Source organism: Microcaecilia unicolor, chromosome 6, assembly GCF_901765095.1.
Source record: "Microcaecilia unicolor chromosome 6, aMicUni1.1, whole genome shotgun sequence".
Taxonomy (NCBI): Eukaryota; Metazoa; Chordata; class Amphibia; order Gymnophiona; family Siphonopidae; genus Microcaecilia; species Microcaecilia unicolor.
The window spans coordinates 316,910,745-316,933,220 of NC_044036.1; the positions used below are offsets into that span (position 1 = coordinate 316,910,745).

A 22,476-nucleotide genomic window follows, 5' to 3' on the forward strand; every position below is an offset into this window, starting at 1 on the left:
AGGTGAGGCTAGTACTGGGCAGGCCTCTACAGTCTGTGCCCTGAAAATGGTAGACACTAATCAAGGACAGGTATACATAAAGTAGTGCATACTGGATGGACTGTACAGGTCTTTGCCATCACCTATGTTACTATGTATGTATATCAAAGAAAAAAAACTCTGCCTTGAGTACAGCTAAGACAACTGGACACTGCACAGAAGTTTGCTCATCGAGTTTTCACTATTTTTAGCCTGTAAACCATAGCCCTGTGAGTCAGGTTTGTGCACTACAGTAAATGACCCATAAAAGTTAAGATGCATGCTTGTGTTCAGTAAGACCTTGACCTCAAATTGAATGGGCATAGAACAGTGCTTGTCAACCCTCTCCTGGGAGGCATCCTAGTCAGGTTTCAGGATTACTACAATCAATATGCACGAGTTTATCAAATCAGTAATCCTGAATAAACCTACTGGCTAGGTCTGTCTCCAGCACCCTCATGATCAAAAGTAAACGCCGGTGCTAGAGGCTGTTAGTGCCATACTAGCACCGGTGTTTGCTACTGCCCCATGATTAGAGCCCTCGAGTGCGTGAAATAATGCGCTTGAAGGCTCTTTGCGCAAGTAGCATGCTAATGCATACTAAACAGGGCTCAGCGCATTCATCGCCAATGATCAAAAGCCAGCGCACCAAAATTTGGCGAGAGATTTGAGAAAGCACTGGCAGACAAAGGTGAGCAGTTGCCTTACAATAGCTTCATTCTTATCTTAAGCACCACATTTAGGAGGGCATCAAAAGTGAAAGGATGTGTTGAATCCTAGCTCTAGGCACAATTTTGTTCAAGGAAGACAAGAGAAAAAGCACCTTCCAAATTGGCATTTTATTTGCTATTGAATTTAATATAATTAAGCTTCATGGTTTCTTCATTAGGTAGAAGATGTCTTCTCCAATTCTAGGGGGGAAAAAAAAGTCAAGATTTAGATTTTGAGTTAAGCTTCCTCATCTCACTAAGCTGTGAAATCTCTGTACTTTCAGACACTGACATTATGCCACACAAGTTGCCCACCCAAGAGAAGTTTTAAGAGCCAATTACCTTGTGGCTTTCCAATTTTTTTCTATTGAGCTAACAGATGATCTCAAAAGCCAGATAGTCTTAAGAACTTGTGCATGATCTGCCTGCCCAAAGCACTGTCCAGCCCAGGTGCTCACAGAACCTGAGAAGAAAAATAGAAGTATTGTATGATATATAGCATTAGAGCCTTAAGTGGCCACTTCTCAAAAGCACTTCATCAGAACTACTGAGAACTGATCCATGTGTCTTAGTTAAGACCTCTCCTCTAATGAATTCCATAATGGGATCGGGGGGGGGGGGGGGGGGGGAGTCCTCAAATGACCCTGGATCTTACTCTGTTCTCTACATTAATCTTCAATGTTTCTCAAGCTCTGTACCTCTTCCCTAATAGAGGTAGCCAAAACAAAATCAAGTGATCACAGTATAGATTGAGCAGAGCAGTGGAAACCTGTTCTGGGGGACCCCCAGTCAAGTTGGTTTCAGGATATCCCTTAATTATGCATGAGAGGTCTGCATACTACCACCATTTATATACATGAGAGATTTTGCATATAAATGGTGGCAGGTATACAGACCTCTCATGCATAGGGAAGGAATATCCTGAAACCCTGACTGGCGGTCCTTCAGAACAGTAGTGGTTCTCAACCCAGTCTGGGTATCAAGCCTAGGTTTAAAGAGCAACAAAATGCTCAATATTGTATACAATAAAATGACTACCCTAGAAGACGACATGTTTTATCTGTCATATCACAGGTTCATCAAACCTAGTATCTTGTCTCTGGCAATCATCACTAGAAGCACCAGATACCAAAGTATTAAATCAATTTTTGTTGCTAGCATTCAGGGACAAGCAGAGATCTTCCCTGGCCAAATCTGTTTTAGGGTTGAAGAAATATCCTTAGCCATCCAACACCAGTTACCCACATCTTTGGATAGAATTCCATTATGAATTGAATTAAACTAATTTGTTTTAATTGAGGATAGTGTATGCCGCTCCATGCTTGAAAACCCACCTGACTGAGAACCAATGACTAGAGAAGCTGATTTAGCTTAGAGTACAAAATGGTAAGAACACTGCTTATGTTACCTCCACCTCTCAAAGTAGGTTTCTTTTAATCACATACCTCCATGCCAGCATACAGAAAACACAAAGGTGGGCTCGTCACCTACATTCTGAAATCCAATCACTTTGCTTGCTTTTGTACTTCCTGCTGAACCCTTGGAAGTCTCCACCATGGTGTGGAAGGAGCCCTCAATAAACATCCCCTGATCAACAGAGAGTTTGAGGATGGAACCCAGATCATTCTGCCAGGTACCAGTGACATTGCAGGTATTAGCCTGACAGGAAGAAAGAAAAGCAAGTCTTACCATTACACTATCTATTCATATACTAGTGAAGCACAGGGATATATATAAAACCAATAAAAGTGATCCTATTCTCTATGGTAGAACAAGTCTTTTGCTATAGGGAAGTAAAGAGACTAGAAATATACAACACTACAAGAGACAGTAAACTTAACATGGGATATCCTAAATAGAAAGTTTTTTTTGTTACATTTGTACCACGTGCTTTTCCCACTCATGGTAGGCTCAATGCGGCATGCAATGGAGGGTTAAGTGACTTGCCCAGAGTCACAAAGAGCTGCCTGTGCCGGGAATCGAACTCAGTTCCCCAAGATCAAAGTCCACCACCCTAAACACTAGGCCACTCCTCCACTGTTGCTACTATTTGAGATTCTACATGGAATGTTGCTATTCCACTAGCAACATTCCACGTAGAAGTCGGCCCTTGCAGATCACCAATTTATTTATTTTATTTTATTTGTTACATTTGTATCCCACATATTTGTAGGCTCAATGTGGCTTACATAGTACCGGATGTGGCCGCACAGACTTCTGCTTCTGTGAGTCTGACGTCCTGCACGTACATGCAGGACGTCAGACTCAGAAACCTGCGCAGCCTTCTACATGGAATGTTGCTAGTGGAATAGCAACATTCCATGTAGAATCTCCAATAGTATCTATTTTATTTTTGTTACATTTGTACCCTGCGCTTTCCCACTCATGGCAGGCTCAATGGGGCTTACATGGGGCAATGGAGGATTAAATGACTTGCCCAGAGTCACAAGGAGCTGCCTGTGCCGGGAATCGAACTCAGTTCCCCAGGAACTAAGTCCACCACCCTAACCACTAAGTTATAAGACAGAGCAAGTTTAGCTACCTTCCTAGAGTTTTATGCAGTAAACACATTACAGGGTTTAAATATTATTGCTATATGTTCTGAAAGTTAGAAGTCTGTTAAAACTTAAATACAAACACTGTTTTCTACTCAGCAAAAAGCTAGCCTGGTCTCTAGACCTACATCACTTTCAGCAGGGTTGGAAAGAGCTTCAGCATAGCTAGACTGAACAGAGAACAAATACCCTACCCATCTGCATGTTCTCATTTTAGTCTTTCAAGCAGAGAGATGTGGTAGCCTTGTTAGTCCAATTCCCCAGCTCTCTTCAGGTTTTTCAGCTGAAGTCTTTCGAGCAAATGGGCTTAGGTCACATTAAGTGTGTGAGGCTTAGTTTCCTCCCATTTCTTTGGGTTTACAGCTCAACTACAGCCAAGACTAGATTCTAATACCCAAAACCTTAAGTTTGCACCCTTATAACTTTTTATAGTTCCTTCTATCCAGTCATTAACATAACAGTCCCCAACCAGAGGTTATATACTAGGATACACTGCAGAGCCAGGCTATTAAGCCTTAAAAGGCATCTATTACAATGTCTTATTAAGTAAGAATTGTGAATTCCTACCCACCAGATAACATTATTTCTATAACATCCCAACCCTAGCTAGCCCAGAGAGCAAAAGAATTGTCCCAACACGTTAGTGAACCAATCCACAAATAGGTTGGTTCAGTAGCAGTGAGTTATGTTATACATAGAACAGAATTTTTGATAAAAGCAATTAGCTAACTTCTTAAAACAGAGCCAGGATAGTTTTAGCAGTAACTACAGACCTCAGTGCACAGGCAGTTTTCAACCAACACTTACTTCTGCTGTGAAGAACAGCGTCACAAGCCAAAGGAAGCTACTTAATTGGAACATACACACCATCTTTAGCTATTCTCACAGAGACCAACAAAACCTTTCTCTATGGAAACACACTTAGAGACAGTCGAGTGTTTTGCTACATAGCTTAGAAGCTGGAATAAATATCCAGCAGCTGTGTTAAGTAATCAAGAACAGGTGGGCTCTTGCTGGTCATATGCCAAATTGCTCAGTATTTTTAAAGGTACAGCCACAGATTCAGGGCTCAGGTTGCAGTACCAATGGCCAAAGCTGGAATCAGAAATATTCAGATCTGATTCCATTTAGTTTGACTGGACTTCTGCCAGATAATGTTAGCTGGGCAGACTAGATAGGTTTATTGGTCATTTTCTCACCAAGAGTGAGGGGTTGCCCCTAGATTGGCAGGTTATAAGAACATAAGTGTTGCCATACTGGGACAGACAGACTGAAGGTCCATCAATCCCAGCATCCTAGAAATAAGCAGTGGATTTTCCCCAAGTCCAACATGATAATGGCTTATGGACTTTTCTTTTAGGAAGCTATCCAAACCTTTTTAAACCCCGCTAAGCTAACTGCTTTTACTATATTCTATGGCAACGAATTCCAGAGTTTAATTACACATTGCGTGAAGAAATATTTTCTATGATGTATTTTAAATTTGCTACTTTGTAGCTTCATTGCGTGCCCCCTAGTTCTAGTATTTTTGGAAAGAGTAAACAAGCGATTCACGTCTACCCGTTGCACTCCACTCATTCTTTTATAGATCTCTATTGTATCTCACCTCAGCCATTTTTTCTCCAAGCTGAAGAGCCCTAGCTGCTTTAGCCTTTCCTCATAGGGAAGTCGTCCCATTCCCTTTATCATTTTTGTCGCCCTTCTCTGTACCTTTTCTAATTCCAATATATATTTTTTGAGATGCAGAGACCAGAATTGCATACAGTATTCAAGGTGCGATCGCACCATGGAGTAATACAAAGGTATTATAAAATCCTCATTTTTGTTTTCCATTACTTTCTTAATAATACCTAACATTCTAATTGCTTTCTTAGCTGCCGCTGCACACTGAGCAGAGGGTTTCAACATATTATCAATGATGACACCTAGATCCCTTTCCTGTTCGGTGACTCCTAATGTGGAACCTTGCATTACATAGCTATAGTTTGGGTTCCTCTTTTCCACATTCATCACTTTGCATTTGCTTATATTTAACGTCATCTGCCATTTGGATGCCCAGTCTTCCAGTCTCGAAAGGTCCTCTTGTAAATTTTCACAATCCTCTTGCGATTTAACAACTTTGAATAACTTTGTGTCGTCAGCAAATTTAATTACCTCACTAGTTACTTCCATCTCTAGATCATTTATAAATATGTTAAAAAGCAGCAGTCCCAGCACAGACCCCTGGGGAACTCCACTATCTACCCTTCGCCATTGGGGATATTGATCATTTAACCCTACTCTCTGTTTTCTACCTTTTAAACAGAATGAAGGAGTAGTCTAATGGTTAGTGCAGTGGACTTTGATCCTAGCAACCTGGGTTTAGTTCCCACTGCAGCTCCTTGTGACCTTGGGCAAGTCACTTAATCCTCCATTATCCCAGGTACAACCCCCCCCCCCCCCCCCTTAGATTGTGAACCCTGAAAGTACCTGCAAATCTATCATATTCACTGTGGATAGCCAGGTGTGTCCCAAGGATTGGGTTAAAAACAGCTTCAAGAAAATGTCTTGCAACTTTGTCATTACAGAAATATATACAAGATGGCAGGTGATGGGATATGAGATTTTTTTTTAAATATAAATTATTATTATTATAGAGATCTTTCTATTTTCATTTGGAGTAATCTTGCTTTACTTTACAACATAATTTTGTTGTATGAACTTTCTTTTTTATAGCATTTGATCATTCTAATGTGCAGACAGCAAATCTGGAGAAAAAAATCTTTTACACTCTTACAGGAAGAGCTGGCAAATTATCCAGTTCCAGGAGAGAGATTTTAAGCCATTCCTGGATTTCTGACTGTCCTTTTCTGATGCATTATGGGACTTGCAGCACTGCATTCAATGGGTAGAATCAGGAGCTACAAATATCATGCAGCATTAGAATTTAAATTCAAAAGCAGAACTGACCTCCTAAAACTGAACAAGTTGACAGTTCTGCACCAGGGGCGTAGCAATACTTCGGAGGGAGGGGGGTCCAGAGCCTGAGGTGAGGGGGCACATTTTATCCCCCCCCCCCCCCACCATTGCCAACCCCCCCTCCGCCACTGCCACAATCACCACCACCACCACCAACTTTGACCCCCCCCCCCCGCCGCCAACCCGCTGTCACCGTCGCCTACCTTTGCTGGCGGGGGATGTGTACGTATATGTGCAGGACATCAAACTCAGAAACAGAACGAAGCCTTGCGCAGGATGTAGAGGACCTCGGCTGGCGGGGGCTGGGGTCCCCCGCCAGCAAAGGTAGGTGATGGCAACGGTGACGGCGGGTTGGCGGCGGGAGGGGGGTCGAGAGGGTCATCGGCACGGGGGTCCAGGGCCAAATCTATGGGGGCCCAGGCCCCCGTGGCCCCACGTAGCTACGCCACTGCTCTGCACAGGATTTCTCAGCTTTTCAGTGTAGCGCAGAGGTTTATTTATTTATAGTACATTTCTACCCCATATTTTCCCACATATGCAGGCACAATGTGGCTTACATAGGATTAAGTAAAGTAACAATGCAACTGCAGTCCTCAAGCTAGTTGGGTTTTCAAGAAACCCACACTGAATATACATGAGATACATTTACATGCACTGCCTCCTCTCCTGAAACCCTAGTTGGTTTACAGCACTCAAGGATTGGCATTATCTACCTCTGGTGTAGCTCCTTTATTTTTCAGCAGGCACCTTCAGTCATAATTGTCATGAGTTGAAGTTTGTCTCAAATTATGCACAAAACAGCAAATCTCCCTTTAACATTTAAAATCCTTGCATGAAGAGATTAACACGGGGATGGGGACTTGCGGTAACTGTGAGGAGGGGGACAGAGCCCATGGGGACAAACTTTGCCCCGTGTCATTCTTTACTTTGAAGGCTGTTAATAAATTGGACAGTTATTTATGTTTGAGTGATGCAAACGACAATGTTTTCATTTTTTGGAAAAAACAAGCAAAAGTGCTGGCCACAACTGGCAAAATTTGCACGGGGGATCCTGTGCATTCCTGCTACCAGCACATTTTCTGAGAAGACATTTTCTATGACAGGAAGGACTGTGGAAGACAAGAAAGCTAGATTGAATACCGAGATTGTTGATGAGTTATTATGTATCCACAGCTTGTAAAATCATAACAGTGCTTCATAGGGCATATTTCAGACTCACAGAAACAGAAGGCTGCGAAGCCGCGTTGCTGATCTGCAAGGGCAGGCTTCTACATTACTACTACTACTACTACTTATCACTTCTATAGCGCTACAAGGCATATGCAGCGAGGTACACCATACATGAAAAGACAGTCCCTGCTCAAAGAGCTCACAATCTAAATAAGACAGGTAAACAGACAGAACAACTAAAAGTCATAATCCTAAATCCTAATAAATGTTGCCCTTATTTTAGGCTAGCAGTGCCAGATGACCTCAGATGAAACAGGCAGAGTCAAATGTCAAGGAAGCAGCATTTATTCAAAGACCCGACATGGCCTGTGTTTCAGCAGACGCCTGCATCAGGGGTCACAGCAAGGTAAAGGCTCGTATCCTCAAAATTACAGGATATCTATATGCAAGATCATGCTTCCCGTGACAAAAACAAAGCAGCATGTAGATACCCTGTAATTCTATTGTAGACCCTCCCCCACTAGAGGATACAAGGCTTTACCTTGCTCTGAAACAGGCATCTGCTGAAAAACTGGCTTGGAAGTGCGTAACAGCTTGCTCTACCTCTTGGAGTGTGATGGGTGAGTCCAAGAGAAGAGACTGTTGGGGAGACAATTTGGGAAATGGTAAACCCTTCAGGAAATCAGTGATGGCACAAGCAGGAGCCGATAGCTCCGAGGTATAGAGCTGTTTATAATAGTTTTCGAACAATTGCAATATTTTTGCATCTTACGTGATTGTGGAATTATCACTTGGGTCTTTAAGAGATGCCACTTTTGTTTTCCTTCTTTTACCTTTCAGTAAATTAGCTAGCGTCCTGCCCATTCTATTACTCTCCGAGTATCAGTTACTTCGTGTTATCCATTTCAAACACCGGCAATTAGGTGGGGTTACGAGCACTACGACCCTTGCTGGCTTTGTTGGCAATCAGTGCAGGCAGCAGCACGCGGCCTCGTTGTTTTCCAAAGCTATGAGGTCTCATGTTGCTGCGGCACGTAGGTCCGCGCAGCAGGTGTGGGAACTGGATATAAATGATACCTTGTCTGAAACTCAATGGTCTCGTATGTGGTCACATGGCCCAAGGGCTTCTTTGTCAGCTGCCATAACACAATCCATTTTCTTTATGTATCACAGGGACCTTTGGACACCTAGAAAAAGCAAACTGTCTGGGTCTTCTAGGAGTGATTTGTGTTGGTCATGTAAAAGCAAAACTGGAACTCTTGTACATCTATTGTTGGAATGTCCTCATCTTGTAATATTCTGGTCAGATGTTTTGGGGAAAATTGAAAGAGATTTTTGGATTTCATGAATCTTTTTTGCCCAAATATGTCAAACGGAAATCCACTTGCATTTCATTTCTAAATTCTGAAAATGATAAGTTATTGTTTGACTTCTTGGTCTCCCGTTGCATTGAAACTGGTCATTTCGCACTGGAAAGACAATTCCCAAAGTAAATGTGGTGGAACTGGATTTTGCTGTACAAAAAATATGAGCCGTCAGCAGCACTTTCCATTTTTGGTCCTAAAAACTGGTCTTCAAAAATGGAAATCTTTAGACCTTTTTCTTTCAATTGCAGACTAATGTAATGATTTGAACTCAGCTTTATTGTGTATTTTATTTTGTTACCTTTTTGAATTGGATGTATATTTTAAATCTAATTTAAAAAAAAAAAAACTGGCTGGGACTTTGAATAAACGCTGCTCCCTCAACATTTGACTCTTTCTTGTTTCATCTGAGGCCCTCTACACCATCACTACTTCACAACTTTTTCTGTTGCTGTTTCCCTACGATTGGCTGGCTTCATTTAGGTTAACCAGTTGACACAATATGGGGGGGGGGGGGGGGGACTCTTTGTACTTGCCACAACAAATGATTTCAGAAGGGGACTCCCTTAGCTGGAGGAGGCAATGCTTCTTAGAGACAACCTAATATGCCATTTATCCCCCACGCTATTTGGATAACATCAAAGAAACCATGCTACACGAAATAAAAAGAAGTTATGGATGCTGTAGTAAAAAGGGGCCTGCGCTAGCATCTGCATGTGTGTTTGAAGCACGCCGAGGCTCCCTTTGACCGCAGCAGGTAAAAGGCTGTCTTTTTTGCAAGAAAAGGAAGAGCCATGCTATAAGTGAACTGCTTGCCACATAGCCATTGCGGAGGGGGAAGCACTTACTACTACCCATTCAGGTGGTGGTAAGGGCTCCCACACTAACCCAGCGGTAACCAGACAGTGCTGAGTGGGAACTACCACTGGGCTCCTGCAGTAGTTCAGGATTGGTGCACGGCAAGTCTATTGCTATGCACCACTGCTTTAGTAAAAGGTCCCCTGAAATTCTAAGTGCTTTTTATGTGGTTCAATTTTTGAAAAAAAAAAAAAAAAAGGAAGAACCACCGCAAAGGTGGAGGTACACTAAGTTCCTACGCAAAGAAACGCACAAAGCAGGAAAAGTAGGTTCTTCCAAGAATCCGCAGAAGATGTATATTGAAAAATCAAACCTTTATTCCAAGAAAAATACTGACGCATTTGACTCTGACTCAACGCAGCTGTGTTTCGGCGCTGAAAAGTGCCTTCATCAGGAGTCTTATACAGTACAGCTGATTGTGTATATTCAACTATCTGTTATATCAGATATGGGTATCGTCCAATATCTCTTCCAAGGATGGTCTATGTGGTGTGCGAGTCGCTCCAAAATATCACTTCATTGTAGAAAATTTTTTTTGAAACACATACTTCGATTTTTGTTAAAAATAAAAGGGGTCCGTTAGCTGCAGTACATGGGTTCACAACTATTTTAGCTATGGGAATTTCCCATCAGTTCCCCCCTCATTCTACCACGCACTCTCTCTCTCAAGCCCATCCCTACTCACTTCTCCCTCTTCCCAGCCCATCATCATCTTTTTGATTGGGCAAATGTCAAAACATGCTGCCACTTCAGGCAGCTGCATAGTTTCTTCTCCCTTTTTTCCTGCCACATGTAGTGTTAGCATATATTCTCTTAAGGACACAGACTCCCTTTTGGACTTCTCCAGACTTTTTAATTTTTAGGAAAACATCCTCTTTTTCTTTTACATACCTATGACCAACACACCTACTACCCATATAACGAGAGAAACTCTTTTGCCTATGAGTCAGTCTGGACACATGAGGGTGCTAGAGAGAAAGGCATTGATCTGTCAAAGGAATTTTGTTCATGCAGTATAATTTTGAACATATGTCACACAAAGACTTTCACACATATCTCAGTATCCAGCCAAAGCTGTTGAGGGATATCTGCTCCTTCTGATTAAGTACACTTGGGCTCAGACTCAGTCAAACTCAAATCTAGAAGTTTTTGAGAAGCAGATTGTCTACTGGTGTACAGTGTCAGTCACCGTTTTATGTTTATTAACTAAACTCCATTTACATATTTGATACCTTTTACTAAAAGGAACAAAAAACCATTTATTTAGTTAGTGTGGCCTCTGTCTCCACAAATATAGCAACAATAGACACAGGAATCTTTCCAGAGCTGCTTTTTCATATGGGGTTTCTGGTGAGGTTCACATGAAGCTCATACAGAACTTTGTCTGTAGTCACTCAGATCGAACACAGCTTGCACACTGTAGGAGCCTTCAGAGTCCCTAACTTTGAGGACTAGGGAATCTCAACCACTGCCAGACTCAGCAAACACAATATGCTTTCAAATTTAGGACCCCTAAGTATTTTTATTTGGGGGGGTAGGAGGTGGTCCTCTTAGTAGTGCAGTGAAATATCTTGAGACCCCTCCTCAAACCTGATGTGTTTTCAGGACCATGCTAATGAATATATATGAGATAGCTTTGTATACATTTGAGGTTTAATACATGTAAGTCTTTCTCTTGCATTATTCATTAAGGAGATCCTGAAAATACAACTGGTTTGCAGGTCTTGAGGACTGTGCTATGAGATCTCTGCTCCAGACCATAAAAGAACAGGTGAGGCGTGGGTAGGTTACCTATAATGGCAAAAAAAAAGTCATACCTGAAGAGAACTCTGTGGTACTAAATGCTGATCCAAAAATGCAATCACTGCCTGCAAAGACTAGCTAATGGGTGTGCGTAGGAGTGCCTCCACTATGACTTTTGGCCAAAAGTAATGGAATAGACCACTACTACACTTTTTACATTTTGTGTTGTTATAACCAGAAATCCATAAGTATTTCCTTATAAAAACACAAATAGCTTCAAATACAATATGTAATTATTTGCATAAAAATATACATAAATCAGGTACTCATCATGAATTGAAGAAATTAAGTTTTCAAGCTATCCATGATGACGAATACAATGAACTTGCATGAGATCCTTCATGCGTATTCATCACCATGGATAGCTTGAAAACTAGACCAGCAAGGGAATAGACCGGGTTTGGCAGATCAATGGTGCAGCAGATGGGAAGATATCTGGGGCTGAAGTCTTGCCTCCATATTAGGCAAGCATGAGGCAGTTCCCGGGGAGGCTGATCTTCAGAGCAGGAGTAGTTAGTTTCAACCATATTCCGTAGAGGTTCTTATGTCTGCAAATTTTTTTTTTTTTGAGAAAACACCTTCGCCCTGGCATTTTTGAGCTCTAAAGAGTTAATCCATCTATGGTACTGAAATGTCATCACCTGGGTGTGGCCAACTGATCCTGTCCAGAGATTTGCATATACTGCATCTATTGTAGGCAGATCGAAATTTTTACAACATTACAGGTTATGCAAAATGCGGTTGCTAAATTGGGAGTCAAGAAGGCTGTTTTTAATGCCACTTGAGGGTTTGATTTTGTTCAAACCTTTAGTTTTTGCTTTTAAAATTCTGTTGTGGGTTGGTCCCACCTTATTTAACAGGCACTTTACAGTTCCCTGTTTTGGCTAGATTGATTGTATGTATGTCTTCCTGTTGTACATAGTTCTTTCTTAAATCTAGCTTTGAAAAATCTGTACAATATAGACAGTGGAAATCTTTTACTCACTGCCCTTATGGGCAGAAAATTATATGACATTTTGAAAAAAATCTAAAGATGTATTTGTACAGTCAATTCTTTGGGAGTATAGAACTTTGTATTTGTCTGGATTAGAATCAATGTTTTACTTATGTTATTTTTATTACATTGTATGTTCTGTCTCTTTGTGATCTGCTTGGAACTATTTTGAACAGGCAGAATACAAATGCTGGAATTAAATTAAATATCTTTTGTAATATTCATTGTGGATAAATAGCAGAAAGAACAGCAGACCACCAAACAAAGACAGGAGAAATAAAAGGCTTCAATTGCAGGAATCTTCATTTGGTGATCTGCTGTTCTTTCTAAAGATTTTAGCATCACAAATCCCCGCCTCTGCTTGGTCCTGTATTCACTGTGGATATCCTAAAAACCAGACTGGCAAGAAGGAACTCCAAGATTGGCTTGAGAACCCCTGTTCCACATTAGAAACAGGTGTGAAAAAGTAACACATACACAGAAATTAAACCATTCACTTTTTGGTGTTTATTTCAAAAAAAAAAAAAACTGTAGTGTTCAAAATCAAGTTATTGGTCCCTGTCATCTCCAAAAGACAGCTACAAAAATAGATTCTACCCAATCTATAAATCCAGTGTATGAATTAACAGTACTTCAGCAAAACAAATTATATTTCCTCATTGAAAAGTATAGAATTACAGCAGCCACCAGAATCTAAAAATTATAGATACAGTATATATTAATTCACTAAATTATTTTTTTTAAAAGACATTTCTAAAATATATTTCCATTAAAATGAAACACCCAGATGGAATTAAAAAAAAAAAAAAAAACACAAAAAAACAGAACATCATACAAAAGTCAGTTACGAAATAAATCAATACATTAAAACAGTCTGCGGCCCAAAGTAGTAAAATGTACAACTTAAAATCCCCAGCTCCAGCAAGGAAAGTCTGAAGTGTGCAAAGGCAAAAGAGAAAGGAGGATTAAGTGGCCTCTCGCTGTCCTGTGGAGGTAGGCTTTCCCGTCTCTTTCTCCTGGGAGAGGAGGTCACAGAAGGGATGAGGCACAAGGCGAGGTGGCAACTGCTAGAACAGCAGGTAGGCTCCCAATCCCAGAAGCCACACTGGTCTCTCCTTCAGAGAAGGTGGCTCATGGCTCTTCATCAGAAGCTGAGTTTCAGTAGTGTCATGATACACCATAATATCAAGTCCACGTGGCACATTCTAGGGATCACTTCACTCCGCTTTTAATTAGCATGAGATAAGAAAAAAAATGGTACAGTGAGACTAGTAATTGCAAACTGGCCGATTATTAATCTAACATTCTTCTTCTCGCCACCCTCAACAACAGTCAACTGATCGAAAGTCGCTCTCATTGTTCTTGAGTACTATGGTAAAAGAGCAAGCGATCAGATCGTACTATGGTAAAAGAGCATGCGATCAGACCTGCCATTGCTTTTAAGTACTATGGTAAAGTGCAAACAATCAAACCTGTCATTGTTCTTTCGTAAAACTGCAAGCAATCAGATTTGTCATTGTTCGTAAGTACTATGGTAAAAATGAAGGCGATCAGACCTGTTTGCTTTGGCCATTTCTGAACATACATTTATGAGTGTAACATGCTTGAAAGTGTTGTGTAAAGTTATCAGATTTACACGTACATTGATTAACCAGATCTGACTATATTCTTGTCTTGTGAATCTATGAGGATTCTCAGTATTACCCTTCTCTATTTATGGTCAGAGCAGCTGGGACACCACCTCCCTTTTTAAAGCTTATAACTTTGGCTGTTTAGGGGCACTTTTACTAAGCTGTGGTAAAAAGGGACCTTAGCGCACCTTTACACAGGTTTTTGCTGTGTGCCAAGGCCTTTTTCTTTTTTTTTTTACCACAGCTGTAAAAATGGCCTTTTTCTATAATTTTGTATTAATGGCCATGCGCTGATGTTACCATCAGTGTAAGGCCATTAAAAAAAAAAAAAAAAATCAGTGCATGTGCACTTACTACTATCCATTCTGTAGACGGTAAGGGCTCATGTGCCATTCCTGTGCTATCCAGTTAGCGCACGGTAATGTCGCTGCGCTGATTGGCACAGAACACTCACGCTCTGCCCCCAGACATGTTTTTTTACAACACACTTAGTATGCACACATTTGGAACTTACTGTAGGAGGCCTGAGCACCTGATACGCCATTTTAAGCTGCGTTAGGCATACATTAGCGCCTAACGCAGTTTAGTAAAAGGGCCTCTCAGTGATCTAAATGGCTTCTATATGTGAGGCCCACATTAAAAAACAAAATACATCCTTGTAGATGTCTTGTGTCGCTTGAATTGGTTAATTATGTTTTCTTCAACCCAAAGAAATTGCTAGAATTTATTAATTCTAAAGAAAGAGTAAGGGTTCCCTTGGCTATATCCAATAGTTAATCATGCTGTTCAATCGGCTGCGGGTTGTAGTCAGCTCCCAACTGCTCTAATGATATATAAGTACTAGTAAAAAAAGGCCCGTTTCTGAGACCAATGAAACGAGCGCTAGCAAGGTTTTTCCTCAGAGTGTGTATGTTTGAGAGAGTGTGTGAGAGTGACTGTGTGAGAGAGACAGAGTGAATGTGCGAGTGTGTGTGTGTGTGTGACAGAGTGAGGCTGTCTGTGTGTGTGAGAATGTGAGTGTGTGTGAGAAAGAATGAGAGTGTGCAGCAGGGGGCCCCCCCCCCCCCCCCCCGTCTCCTCCTCCCCCTCTTTCCCTCCCCTCCCAACTTCTGGGTCGTGCCCCCCCCCCCCTCCCTCCGCCTTTCAGGGTCGTGGCCCTCCCTCCCTCATTCAGGGTCCCTCCCTCCCTCCCTCCCTCCCTCCCACTGCCACGTTCAGGCTGGATCCCTCCCTCCCACGTTCAGGCTGCCTGCCTGCCTGCCTGCCTCCCTCCCTCCCACGTTCAGGCTGCTTTCCTCCCTCGTGTCAGTGCTCCGCCCTCGGCGTCATCACGTTGTGACGCGAGGGCAGGGCGATGGTAGTCCTCCCTTCTTTCTTGCAGGTCGTTTGCGTAGGTTCACGATGCGTCTGACGTTACGTTTCGTCGCGTAGGAACGGCGGGGCGATGGTAGTCCTCCTTTCTTGCAGGTTGTTCAACTAGGTTCGCGTTGCGTTTTGACGTCACGTTTCTTCGCGCAGGATCGGGTGGGTGATGCGATTCGTTGAGTGTCAGTGCTCCGCCCTCGACGTCATCACGTTGTGATGCGAGGGCGGGGCAGACACTCATGGAGGAACAGCGATCTACACAACTACAACTTTAGAACGTTTGGAGACTTGAGGCTTCATTAGAACATTGGAGGTGCGTTTTATATAGAGAGATTCCTTGTGTTAAGTTCCTTTTGCCTAGTATCTGGACATAGTTAAGGGGGAAAAATTTCCATAATATATGTGTATAAGTTTTCTTTTAAATGATTGCAGATATTGCCTATACATTTATGTTTAAGATGTAAATGTAAAAAAAAAAATAAATAAATAAATAAATAAAAAAACAAACTGCAGGAGTTGGTGGAACCACCAGTGACTGCTTACGTGCTTTTAAATACTGAGAACAAAAAAAAGTTGGAAAGCAATTTGGAAGAATGCTTTTCGTTGCATATTTTCTTCAATTTTGGGCTAGATTTGTAAGTTTTGGGGGAAAGCCATTTTAGTTTCTTTTATATAGCTGAAAATGGGCTTCATGTGCAATGATTGTTTGGGAGATGATGTGTACAGACAGGCAAAGTGAATACGTGATTTTTTTTAAAGCATGAAGGTGCCAAAAAGCAGCAGCTCCCTCCTCCTTACCTGCACCATTACTGAGTCTGTTTCCTACTGCAATTCTTCTTGAGTTTCTTTCCCCATAGCTCCTGAAAAGAAACAGGGAACAATATAGCAATATTAAGCCAGCAGCCCAATCTGGGAGATTTGCTGATAGGGCTAATTAGATCAAATCCCAGATATCAGAATGGTCATTTATTCCTTGATTTCCACAAGCCAAAGCTTGGATTAAGAAAATGCTTCGTTGTTATTATTTTATTACTAGTAAAAAAGCCCCGTTTCTGATGCAAATGAAACGGGGGCTAGCAATGTTTTCTTCTGTGTGCATGTGGGAGTGTGTGTGTCCCTGCCCTCTGCCCTCTCTCCCCTCCCCCCTCCGAGTCCTTCAGTAATAAAAACCCTGTTTCTGATGCAAATGAAACGGGGGGGGGGGGGGGGGGGGGGGCTAGCAAGGTTTTCTTCTGTGTTCATGTGGGAGTGTGTGTGTCCCTGCTTTCTGGCCTCTCTCCCCTCCCCCCTCTGAGTCCTTCACTGTTACAGAGCCAGCGATTTGATTTCGTGCTCTGCTGTTTTCCTTCACTGACTGTTTGTGTTACAGAGAGGGCGGGGCAGACACTCATAGGGAAACCGGATATCTCGCCCCCTTCACACTTCCGGCTGGAGGCTTCATAGAACGTTGGTGTTGCCTTTTATATAGAGAGATTATTTATTTGGATTTTGCTCACACCTTTTCCAGTAGTAGCTCAAGGTGAGCCACATTCAGATACACCGGATATTTCTCTGTCCCAGGAGGGCTCACAATCTAAGTTTGTACCTGAGGCAATGGAGGGTTAAGTGACTTGCCCAAGATCACAAGGAGCAGCACCGGGATTTGAACCGGCCACCTCTGGATTGCAAGGCCGGTGGCTCTAACCACTAGGCCACGTCCTCCACTCCTGCTTTCAACACAGACATCTAAAAGATGTCCTAGACGTACTAATATAGACTACCCACTGTTTACCTCCTGTCATCCGAAGCACCACTGTTAGCTATTGTATGGAATTTTCTGTTCTAGAGTTTTCTGTTCAAGGAAAAGGTTCATAACCACCCATAGTTAACTAGCACAATATCAGGGAATTCTAATTAATCAAAAATCGCACACCTGTGTTGTTGACATATGGAAGGCCTGTGTCTATTCTTAGCTTTTCATTCACTTGTCCCTTTGAAGGTAACATACTAGATGACAGTAGATATGGACCAACTGACCCACCCAGCCTACCTTGGTGTCTTTCTCTCTGATTATGTATCATTTGGGACAGGTAAGCATTTGAGCTCCTCACTAGAGACCTACATGGGAACGGGATTCATGGGGATGGAAGCAGTTCTGCGGGGCTCTCGCGGGGATGGAAGCAGCTCTGCGGGGCTCCCGCGGGGACGGAAGCAGTTCCTGCAGGATTCCCGTGGAAATGTAAGCTGCTCCTGCACCAGCCTCTCATCTACCGATTACCAAGTTCTTTGAGTACTGTCTCCTCCCTCCTCCTTGCTTTAACAGCACAAATGTGGAAAGTTTTCCATTAAGGAAGTGGTAGAGACACAAATGATGACAGAATTCAAAAAGGCATGGGATGAACACAGAGGATCTCTATTTAGAAAATGGAACTTATAAAAAAAAACCTAATCTTAAATGGCTACATGTGTGTGGATGTGTCAAGTGACGCTTAGATGGTGACTCTGGCTGTGATGAACTAGGGCTGATACCGGGCAGACTTGTATGGTCTGTGTCTCATATATGGCAATCTGGTTTAGGATGGGCTGGAAAGGGCTTAGACAGCAACTTCAGTGGCTGGAACATGAGGACAGTGCTGGACAGACTTTTACGGTCTGTGTCTCACAAATGAGAAGATGAATAGACTGGAGTGGGCTTCGACGGCAACTCCCGTAGTTGGAACATAAGGATAGGGCCGGACAGACTTCTATGGTCTACGTCTCAGAAACACCAAAGACCATAATTAAGTATATAATATCACACTTGTTGATTTAATCATGAATTGAATGAGTGTGACTATTGGGCAGACTGGAAAGACCGTTGAGGTCTTTATTTGCTTTCACTTATTATGTTTCTATTAATCTTCTTTGCTCCCGGGCTGCTGCGCAGACATCAGCTCCGACACAGGCACGAGCATCAGATGTAACCTGACCTACTGGCGCATGTATAGGGCGACCTCTTAGCACACAGTGCCAGTGAATCAGAGACAAATCTTACATGTGTGCACCAGAGTGTTCCAACTTCCATTCCTTCCTTGCCTGCAGTGCTGTGGCTCAAATCTAGAGACAGAGAGCTGCCCGGAATTATCTTTTATGTAACATTAAATTCTTGTGGGGATGGATGGGGACGGGTTAAATTCTTGCGGGGATGGGTGAGATTTCTGTCCCCATGCAACTCTCTACTCCTCACACACAAAATCAACTTCCCAAATACCTTTTGCCCAATTCTCAACTCTCTTCTATCACAACCCTATACCTGCCCCATGAATGCCTGAATTCCGTTACAGGTCCAGCTGGTAGGACTATTCCAAGCTGGTCATCATTTTCCTTATTTTAAAATATTTATATCCTAATATCTCAATACTTAGTAAGCTGCACTAAAACATCCTAAATAAAACTGAAACAGATGCTGCATCCTATGTCTTAGCACCAAAATTTATAACAAACCAAAGAATTAACCAGACTCAGGAGGCCAGTGTCCAGTTCGTTAACCTGCTCCACGCTCACTGACAGAGTTATAATAAAAGTGCTCTTTGCTAATACTTACAGTCTCTCTCCCTCTAGTGTGCTCTGGATCTCCTTCAGAACGCCTGCAAAGCAAAAACAGAGTACAGGGAGAGCTTGGCGTCAGTTCATTACTCCTGTACCACTTCCAACCACGGAGCAGGGCTGTAACCTATTTGTCTACAGGCTGATCAAGCACTCAGTGTCACTTTAAACCAGAAACCCTCTTCCTCGTCTGCCAACTAGACTCGTTTCCCTTCCTTCACTATCCCTTCTCCTCCACCCAAAGTGTTAAAGTCATAAGGTGAGCTGTCCATCCTGCCAAAGTTCAAAAAGGTCACGTTTTTAAATAGTCATACTAGCTATTTTTAGATGTATTTCATCAGTGCTGAGTATCTATTCCTCTCATCATGACTGCCTATCTCAATGCCTAAACCACAGGCCCACCCCTGTGCATGAGTAAATCATGACTGACCCAGCACACCTGCCAAATTTGGGCCAGATCTATCCAATAGTCCAGGAGAGCAGAGTAAAAAAAAAACCTCTGAAATGTGCTTATTTTGGCAAACGCTACAAATGTATTCATTTCCTTTCTAATTTCAGTTTTCTGTTTTTTTTTTTTTTTTTTTTTTAACTAGAGCATACAGTTTTTTTTACATAAACAAAGGGTATTACTCTGCGGATTCATACGTCTTTCTTACACAAGAAGCATTTGTACAACATGAACTAAAGCCAGGACTCAAATATATTTTTAGTATTGTCTTAAGCATCTCTTTTCTTGCAAAACAGAACAGAAAGAAAGAACACATTTGGGAAAAATTAAATAGATGACATGACAACCTGCTCAACCTAGATTATTGCTACTGTGGCAGAGGAGGTGTGGATGCTCCTTGAAGGAGGAGATGGATGTGATTAATTATATTGATGACAGGTAATTTATCTACCGCTAAAGAACAAATGAAAAGGTTCAAATCCAAGCAAGATGAATCACAAAACCATCATCTCTGGCTGGAATGACGCAAAGACAAAGCTCAGCTTCACCTCTAGAAAAGAGGCCGGGAGGCTTGTGAGGAAACAGGTTCTACTCACGTTCATCGTTCAGTAATGCATGTTCCATCACATTCCTCGTCCCTCTCCCCCTCTGCTCTGAAAAGTAGAGAATAGTCACATGGCCCAACAGTTACAAAAACGAAAACTATTATTTGGATTGTGATTTCAGAGATAAATATCAGAGTTATCCTTACCATCTCCTTCACCATGTGCTTTACCCGACTTGCCTGAACCCCTGGGAAAGGAACAAAAAAAAACACAACGCATTTTTAAAATAGGAAAACAGGCACAAGCAATGCTTTCTTCTTTTCAAAGCAGGCATAATGTATAGTTTCATATTTTCTGTACACAAGCAATATGGTACCCTGTTTCAGCTACGAAAGTAGGGCACAGTCCCTTACAAGGGCACACGTTGATCAGAAGGCAGGTGTCATCACAAATTGAAACCGATGCTTCCTAGCTATGACTTCAGATGCTTATTACAGAGCATGATATTGGTGCGGCTGGATTACTGCAATGCCTTATACACCAGAATGTCGTCTTCAGGTGTGAGGGCATTGCAGATAGTTCAGAACGCAACGGTTTGTTCTTTTGCTGGAATTTCAAAATTTTCTCATATCTCCAGTATTAAAACAACTACACTGGTTACCTGTCTTTCAAAGGATCCAATTTAAGATGTTAATACTTGCTTATCAGACTTTGTATCTTGCTGTCCCATGTTACTTGAAAGAATCTTTGCTTATCAGCCGCAAAGGGCACTGATATCAGAAATAGCTATGAGACTCTCAACGGATGCTGTGAATCAATTACACACGGGCTATGGCCTTTGTGTCTGCAGCAATTTCATTATGGAATGCTCTTCCTGACCAATTTCGCCTTTGTGGCACATTGACCCAGTTTAAGAAATCTTTAAAGACTCGTTTGTGATGGCATATTTTTGAAGCAGCTATAGTAGACATGTGATGTGATCAAGAGATCAGTTACGTTTATAGTTTTGTATCTTAAGCCTGATTTTTCTGATATTTTTATGGAGTACTAGTAAAAAAGGCCCGTTTCTGGCACAAATGAAACGGGCGCTAGCAAGGTTTTCCTTGTAGTGTGTATGTTTGAGAGAGTGTGTGTGAGATTGACTGTATGTGAGACAGTGAGAGTGAATGTGCGAGTGTGTGTGTGTGAGAGAGAGCGAGAGTGCTGGGTGTGAGTGTTTCTCCTGTGGCCCCCTTGCATCCACCGTGCGATTCTCCTCTCTCCCCTGCTCCCCCTCCAGCCACCCAGCGATTATACTTTTTCCCTTGCCCCCCTGCAGCCACCCACCGATGGCGTTCTCTCCCTTGCCTCCCCTGCAGCCAACCAGCAAGTCTCCTCTGTCCCTTGCCCCCCTGCAGCCACGCAGCGAGTTTCCTGTGTCCCCTGCGCCCCCTCCAGGCACCCAGTGAGTGTTCTATGCCTCCCTGCAGCCACGCTGCGAGTTTCCTGTGTCCCCTGCGCCACCTCCAGGCACCCAGTGAGTGTTCTATATTCCCTGCCCCCCCTCCAGGCACCCTGCATTTGTTGTGTGTCTCGTGGCCCACCTCCAGCCACCCAGTGATTAACCTATGTCCCCTGCCCTCCCTGTAGCCACCCTGCTATTGTCTTGTGTCCCCTGGCCCCCTTGCAGCCACGCAGATTGTCCTGTGTCCCCTGCGCCCCCCTCCAGGCACCCGGCGATTGTGCTGTGTCCCGCGCCCCCCTCCAGGCACCCGGCGATTGTGCTGTGTCCCCTGCCCCCCCCCCCCCCCCCCCCCCCGTGCAGCCAGGCAGTGATTTTCCTGTGTCCCCTGTCCCCCTGCAGCCACCCTGCGATGTAGGTGTGTCTCCTGGCCCCCCCCCCCATGCAGCCAGCCAGCGATTATATTGTATCACTGCCCCCCTGCAGCCTCCGTGCGAATGTGCTCTCACCCTGGCCCTTTTGGCACGCCCCCCCTGCGTCTGTGACCGTTCCCTTCCCCCCGATGTGTGTTGCCAGTGCACCCCCTTCCACCCCCACTGATGCCGGCGCTCCCCCCTCTCCGAAGGCCCCCCCCCCACCCCACTGACCTGCCGAAACAGATTTTAGCGTCATGTGAATGCCCCTGCAGTAGGAACTGATAAGAGTAACGTGTGCCCCGCCCTCGACGTCATCGCGTTTGACGCGAGGGCGGGGCCCAGAGACTGTGATTTTGTGTGGCTTCAGAGCTTCGAACTTACGAACCTGGCTTCAGTGACGTCAGTGCAAATAGAACGTTGAGGGTGAGTTTTATATATATAGATGCTATTAAATTGGAAACCACCTAGTTTATATGTGGTCTATACAGCTCAGGAGTCTTGCTAGGCCTAAAACCTAAGCAGAGATCAGCCGTTCCTTCTGATGTATCCTATCAAGGAGCTGTTCTCAGACATGTTCCGCTGCAGGGCAGAGGACAGTGGGCTTTAAGCCCTCATTCAATCATAACCAATCAGCCC

The 22,476-nt window shown here is 43.1% G+C and overlaps 2 protein-coding genes across 6 annotated transcripts in view; both read right to left on the reverse strand.

Moving 5' to 3' along the window:
- Positions 1–838: 838 nt before the first annotated feature.
- LOC115472401 (avidin-related protein 4/5-like) lies at positions 839–4,245 on the reverse strand. The gene is made up of 4 exons (XM_030206677.1): positions 4,091–4,245; positions 2,174–2,387; positions 1,071–1,191; positions 839–929 (listed from the first exon to the last, which is right to left on the reverse strand). The coding sequence occupies exons 1-4, from the start codon at positions 4,151–4,153 to the stop codon at positions 890–892; spliced, it is 438 nt and encodes a 145-aa protein (XP_030062537.1). The 5' UTR covers positions 4,154–4,245; the 3' UTR covers positions 839–889.
- Positions 4,246–12,922: 8,677 nt separating this feature from the next.
- The window catches only part of LLGL2 (LLGL scribble cell polarity complex component 2), an 86,545-nt gene continuing 76,991 nt past the window's right edge, over positions 12,923–22,476 (reverse strand). For 4 of the 5 annotated variants that reach the window (XM_030208265.1, XM_030208263.1, XM_030208267.1 and 1 more), the window contains exons 22-26: positions 20,190–20,230; positions 20,035–20,091; positions 18,989–19,031; positions 16,225–16,286; positions 12,923–13,655 (exon numbers count right to left, since the gene is read on the reverse strand). In XM_030208265.1, coding sequence (XP_030064125.1) covers positions 13,648–13,655; positions 16,225–16,286; positions 18,989–19,031; positions 20,035–20,091; positions 20,190–20,230 — 211 coding nt within the window. In that variant the 3' untranslated portion in view covers positions 12,923–13,647. The remainder of the gene's footprint in view (positions 13,656–16,224; positions 16,287–18,988; positions 19,032–20,034; positions 20,092–20,189; positions 20,231–22,476) is intronic. The other variant, XM_030208268.1, reaches the window with a different exon arrangement.